Source organism: Rhamphochromis sp. 'chilingali', assembly GCF_963969265.1.
Source record: "Rhamphochromis sp. 'chilingali' genome assembly, chromosome: 18".
NCBI classification, from domain to species: Eukaryota; Metazoa; Chordata; class Actinopteri; order Cichliformes; family Cichlidae; genus Rhamphochromis; species Rhamphochromis sp. 'chilingali'.
Genome location: NC_137945.1, coordinates 23745645 through 23752396, shown reverse-complemented (window position 1 = coordinate 23752396; position 6752 = coordinate 23745645). Strand labels below are relative to the sequence as shown.

At 40.0% G+C, this 6752-nt stretch overlaps 1 protein-coding gene across 1 annotated transcript; it reads right to left on the bottom strand.

The window, feature by feature from the left end:
• Positions 1 to 508: 508 nt before the first annotated feature.
• cUnh11orf65 (chromosome Un C11orf65 homolog) lies at positions 509 to 5104 on the bottom strand (the record flags this gene model as incomplete). The annotated part of the gene is made up of 9 exons (XM_080865072.1): positions 509 to 579; positions 762 to 817; positions 922 to 1092; positions 1314 to 1444; positions 1618 to 1827; positions 1942 to 1995; positions 2067 to 2159; positions 2255 to 2336; positions 5100 to 5104. 9 exons carry the CDS (start codon positions 5102 to 5104, stop codon positions 509 to 511), a joined length of 873 nt encoding a protein of 290 aa, XP_080721198.1.
• Positions 5105 to 6752: the final 1648 nt, after the last annotated feature.

The window sequence follows — 6752 nt, the reverse complement described above, 5'->3', positions numbered from 1 at the left end:
CGTATATTGACCTGAAGAAATATAATGCAGTTTGGCCATTGAAGTTACTTTTGTTGTTATGGAGGGTTTGTTTGTTGTTGAGTGCAATGTTAAAATAAGTTCTTTAAAAAGCACAAAATGATTTAATATGAAGGCAATATGAGCAGAGAGCACAAACTTGTTGAGGGATTGGCTGTTAGTTCAGTGCGAGAGTTATTTGTAAAGAAAACTATTTTCATTAGCAGTCAAAACTAACGTGTAAACTTAGAGACCATTTTGACGTTTGACCAGAGTGCTCTCTCGGCTGCAGCGCAATATTAAAATCCACTTCAAAAGACACTCATCACATGTTTATAGTTTTTTAAAAACTATTTAAAACTAACAAAAAATGTCACACAGTGATGTCTACTTATATGACAGACTAACAAAGACTGTAAACAACTGCAAGTTTCAGACTTTATTAAAGTGAATACTGCGACAATAACAGTGTGGCACACTCCACTTCGAGACTGCACAGTTTTAACATAAATCATGTTTGTTCTGCTGCGTTTTCATCAGCGAGCTCGTGTGGATCTAACCTGGGTGGGTGAGAAGGGCCATCTGTAGGAGATACTATGAGAAAAAGGTGATGAAGAAAAAAGGAAGACAGAATAGCATGAGACTGGATTATCAGGATAATGCAAAGACTTCCAAAGCAACATACATGATGTTGCCATGTTAGCTGTCAATTTAAAAAAAATCAGATGGCAGCACAGAATACAGTATTTAGGGAATATTTTTACCTTTGCTCAGCTCAGAGGAGTAACTGCAGGCCAAATGTCTCCATTCCTCCATATACCTGCACAGGCAAGAGAGGAAAATTCATACGGGGGGCATCCCATGATGCAGGAAATTATGAGAAAGATTACAAATGCCACAAACATTCTAATCAGAGTGCCTTACTCCTCGAAGTTTAGAGTGTTGGTCCAGGCCAGCAGCTCATCCAGCTCCCATTCCAGTATTTCATCATCTCCTTTCTTTTCAACTGTCTCCATCAATTCCTGGGCGGAACTCTCCACCAGGGCCGCCATGTGTCTGTGCTCTGCATGATCCTGCAGATGACCCTCTTTATACCTGTATGTAAGGAACAGGAGTGACAGCTCATTTAACACAATTAAAACAACACATCATTATGTGTTTGTTAGCAAAGATGTGATTCTATAAGGGGGAGGTTTCTATCACTATTAATAAGTAACAGACACAAACTTTAGATTGCATGTGCATTATTGTGATCACTGATGCTACAGTGGTTTGCTCACCAACTGTTTCATTTCACAAAAACATAAAGCACTTACATCTGCTTCAGCCATTCAATTTTCTTTCTTTTCCTCCAACTCTCTAAATCTTGCTTCCGCTGCAACTTGGAGTAATGAAAGTCCATTTTTTTGTCAGCACCGATCTCTGCAGGCTCACGTGCCAAAACCACCTAAGAGAGAAGACGAAGCAAAAAAACCCCAAAACAGACTTGCAGAACTTCGGCTTTTAGAGGCTTCCTGTTAAACAGCATTTGTAAACTTGCTGTAGCTCTTTGGCTCCCTGTTTCTAAACAAATGGCAGAACTTGACTAAAGCAGAACAGAAAATCATTTTTGTTCCTCACCTTGTTACAGAACAGCCTCCAACTATTGTTCTCCATGCGCTTGTACCAACCTGATCGGTCATCCTTTGCGACAGCTGGGCCTTTGTTGGTCTTCTGGGCCACAAGCTTCCTACGACTTTGCGTGGTGTAGTCTTTTGGGCTGCCTGCACACACATCTGTAATTGGCCGATGGGTGAAGATCTTGTAATAAATATCAGGAGGAAAGTTGATCTAAAATGGCAGAGAGGTTAGCCTTAGAGAGGAAGGCATGTCTCTAATATTATATTCATATAGCTCCTGAGTGATCTATTCCTGACCTAAACTATTTCCTCTCTGAGTTCTTACCCCTCCAAGTCGAAATCTGATAAATACTCCAGCTGCAGCATCCAGCAGTTCGGCCTGCCACAACAAAATCACATTTCATTTTGTTTGATTTGGTTTTATTTCATAGGGGTTGCAATTTCCATTACCTCTCGAGGATTGACAGTTTTGAGGATGGTCTTTGGATCCTGCTGTTTGCAGTAGAAAATCAACTCTTTGAAATACCTGAAGACTTCACTGGCCTGCAATTTGGGTAGATTTAAAAAAAAAGCTGTTACTACAATTGTGCACATATGTGAGTCTGTGTTCCCATAGCAGTAGTAGTAGATGTTCCTACCATATATCCTCTCCAAGTCTTCTGAATTATTCTGGCTGCCACCTCCTGCAGTGTCCCTTGTTGGGGCTCGTCCTCCTGCAAGCTACAGAAGAGGAAACATGAGAAGGAAGGACAAAGAGACCGATTACTTTTTACATTACAATATATTGCATAATGTGTCTTATGATGAGTTCTACTGATGAGAGAACCAACAGTGGGAATATTTACTCTGATTTAGATACTTATTTTTCATATAATCTGGTGGTATGCACTTTTATTTCATTCAAATTATAGTCATTTTAATTGACTTCATATTGCTAATTCACCACACTTTTTTCTTTAGGAGGAATTAAGTTGGGTTTTTTTAATGTATGTTTTCCATTACTTTTAACAAACTGTTAAGGTTAAATGTTATTTTATAGATTAGGACTTTACATATAAAAATGTGCAGCCATTTTCTAAAATATCATACACAGCCGCACATTTGTTGCCTATTAAATAGCCTTAGTAATACTATGCAGATAGCTTGTGGTATAGGTCCAACATAAAGTCTAATAATAACTCACTCAAGAAATTTCTGACATAGCATATTACTGTGATAAAATACAAATTGGGTTTTCTGTGTGTGTGTATGTATCAATAAAACGGCATAAAAACTTCTGCATAATGGAAAAGTCATAAAAAATGTTGTCCCATTATATACAATACAAAAACAACTTGATTTAAAGTTTGCAATTTATCTGGGAACAAAGGCATCAAACAGCTAACGTTAGCTAACTTAAGCCAGGGAAATAAAATATACAGTATTTACATTGTGTGATACACACGTGACTTCTTATCACATGCAAACGTCATTGTGATGTAAAATATACATCACCTCATGACTGCTGCCAATTACTCTCTAAACATATCAGCTGATGGCAGCAGATGTTTTGAAAATATCTCAGTAGGTTACTTGGCAACGTAGCCTGACATTAATTAGTCTTCCGGGAAATACTTTCAAAATAAAATGTTCTTTTGCTCAGTTGTATTACTTAACGGCTGGACATAGACGTTCACTATAAGTCAAGACCAAGACTGAAAACCACGTCACGTTTAGAGCCATTTAAACCACCTTTCTTCCCCATTCAGATGCTCAGTTTGACCTTCAATAGACCATGTCTACAAGCCTAAAGCACTGAGTTGCTGCCATGATTAGGTGATTAGATATCTGCATTAACGACTTATTGAACAGGCATACCTAATATAGTGGCAGATGAGTGTAGTTTTAATATCACTGACCATTAGATGGAGCTCTTTTACAAGTAACCCCGGCTTCTCTGGTTTTTCCACCACTCTTATGGTTGACATTAATCTTTAGTATGCATATATTTTCTGAAACTTTAGACTCTAACTATATGCCAAATCCTTAATACAATTTCACAACTTTCCATTAGTTGGGATTTGTTTATTTTTGTCACAAAAGGTGGACACGTCCATTAAATATGAATGTTTGAACAGACTTGTACCCACAAAATGAGCAATACCAGTACCAGCACTCACATACACATACTGAATCAGAAAGGAACTTTTCAAATCTCTAATGAGTAATGTTCTTTTCTCTCAGCCTCTTGACTTGAACAGCCAGGCCAGGCAGCAAGACCCTGTGTTTCTTAGTCCACCCACTCAATTAGTTTGTCAGATAGCGAGGCACAGATTCATCACCCAGCTGTGTGGGATTTCTCCATGGTAATAAGAAACTGCAGCAAATCAGAGCTCTTAATGTTGAGGTGACTTCATGCATTAGCACTAAAAGTCTACCAGAGCCCAGAGCCTGCACATGAGATTTTATTTCAAATACAGCATACTGAAAGAAATTTAGGAACCCAAAAGCCAAAAAATTGCAGAATTGCCTTGTTTTATCTTGACGGTGCAAAGACAGGTGCTTTCATGAGTCACTGTCTCGACACTATCAAACCAACTCCACCAAACCCAAACGAATCAATCACATTCACACATAAAGATGAGACATTTATATTTCACTTTCTGCTCCTTCAGTTTCATACTAAACATTTAAATAAGAAGTGAATTGCCTGCAGGTGGGCAGAATTTCTCAGCACTCTTTCTATATTTATTAGCTGCTGAATATTCAAACATGCATTTGTGGTCTATATATCACCCAGACTCCAGTCCTGTTTGCTTTCCAGATAAACTGATCGCATAGCTGTGGACGAGAACATTTGTAGATATGAATTGCTAACTAGACAGATGTCCTTTATGCAAATAGGCACAGAATGCATTTCCCAACCAAAGCCTGTGGGCATGTAGCAAAACTCATTTCACATGTATTCAAAGCAGGAGTCTATTTCTTTTCTCTCTGTGGGGGATGTGCTGTCACTATGATTCCTAACAAGGACAGATATTTTTATATTAGCTAGGCTGGTTTTTAGGGTGAATACTCAAGATATATTAAGATGCCTTTATTATTAGTCCCACGAGTGGGAAATTGGAATTGGAGATAGTTTCAACACAGTTTGGATTCCTGAGTATGTATTGGAATTGTTGATATTTGGCCTAACCCTGTGATTTGACTGAAATTTGTGTTGCAAAGGCATAAGTCACACTACATTATAATAGCATGTAAAAAAAGTACTTGACTGTTAAATCTGAAGTTTGCCTTTCTGATGATACAACTCTCCTCCATTCTGCTTTGTTGACACCTTTGTGCTTCATAGCTGCTAACTGAAGCATTGACAAGAAGTTTGTCAAAATGAAGAAAAAAATATCTGTATCTTGATGCAAGAGTATATGTCAACAGGCTTAGGTGATAAGAATTTTGTTATTTCTACAAACTGAATCTAAAGTGCTCCTTAATTCACCCCAGTACCTCATGGTTAATGACTTTGAAAAAGCACAAAAACCTATTTTTGCTATGTCGGAATACTAAATAAGAAGCTCTTTCTAGTCTGCTCTTTGACTAGGAGCATTTCCACTCTTAATTTACAAACTTCTAATAATTATGTTATTTCAAAGAAGCTTTCTCTTGTAATTTTAAACATACCATTCAGCTAACATTTTTATCTATGATTTTATTTTGAAAACCTGTCATGAACTGCTGGAACACCAGTGTTACTGTTCACTGCAATCTGTAAAGTTAACTGTAAAGCATTGTGGTGGTAGCATCATGCACTGGAGCTGGCGTTTTGTTTGCCAGTGGTACTGGTATAGTGCAAAAAAGTAATATAACAAAGAAGAAGGAGGACGTTTTTATTATTCTATCAACTTCAACAAGTCATATCAGCAGCAAAAGGGTTGAAACTAGGGCAGAACTGAGTGCTCCAACAGGACAATGAACCCAAACACACATCAAAACTGGTCTTGGAATGGATAAAGAAGGCTAACTTTAAGCTTCTTGAATGGCCTCACCAAAACTCGACCTCGACTGTACTGAAAATTTGTGGACTGGGCTTAAAAGCTGGGAACTCTACTAATTTTGCCAAGAGCGGTCAATTATCCTGCCAGAATCACACTGACTTGCAACTTCTTAATGGAAACCAAAATAAGTATTACTGGGAGTGTATGTATGTATATATTTGACATATATATTTGTATCTGTCTGTAGTCCCAGCCTGCTTCAAAATGGCCACCATCGTCCCTGTACCCAAATCCTCCACCATCTCCTCATTGAACGACTGGCGACCTGTAGCCCTGACCCCCATCGTAAGCAAATGCTTCGAGAAGCTGGTCAGGGACTTCATCTGCTCTGCACTACCCGACTCACTGGACCCTCTACAGTTCGCATACCGCCACAACAGGTCCACTGATGGTGCCATAGCCCTGACACTACACACTGCCCTGTCACACCTGGAGAAGAGAGACACGTATGTGAGAATGCTGTTTGTAGATTACAGCTCAGCATTCAATACCATCGTTCCCTCGAAGCTGGACAGGAAACTGCAGGATCTAGGACTGAGCAGCTCCCTCTGCAGCTGGATCCTTAGCTTCCTGTTTGACAGATGCCAAGTGGTCAGACTGGGCAGCATCACCTCATCCCCCATCACACTGAACACTGGTGCTCCACAGGGGTGTGTACTGAGCCCTCTCCTGTACTCACTCTACACCTACGACTGCACGGCCACTAACAACTCCAACATCATTGTGAAGTTTGCGGACGACACTACAGTGGTGGGTCTTATCACCAACGGTGATGAGACGGCTTACAGGGAGGAGGTCAGCGCCCTGACCCACTGGTGTCAAGACAACCATCTCACCCTCAACGTCGCAAAGACAAAGGAGTTGATAGTGGACTTCCGGAGGTGCAGAGAAGTACACACCCCCATCACCATCAACGGCGCTGCTGTGGAGAGAGTGAGCAGCTTCCGGTTCCTTGGAGTACATCTGGCTGAGGATCTTACGTGGTCAGTACACACAAACAAAACAGTGAAGAAGGCCCAGCAGCGCCTCTTCTTTCTCAGGAGACTGAAAAGATTCGGCATGAGCCCCCGCATCCTCAGGACCTTCTATCACTGTGCCATATAGA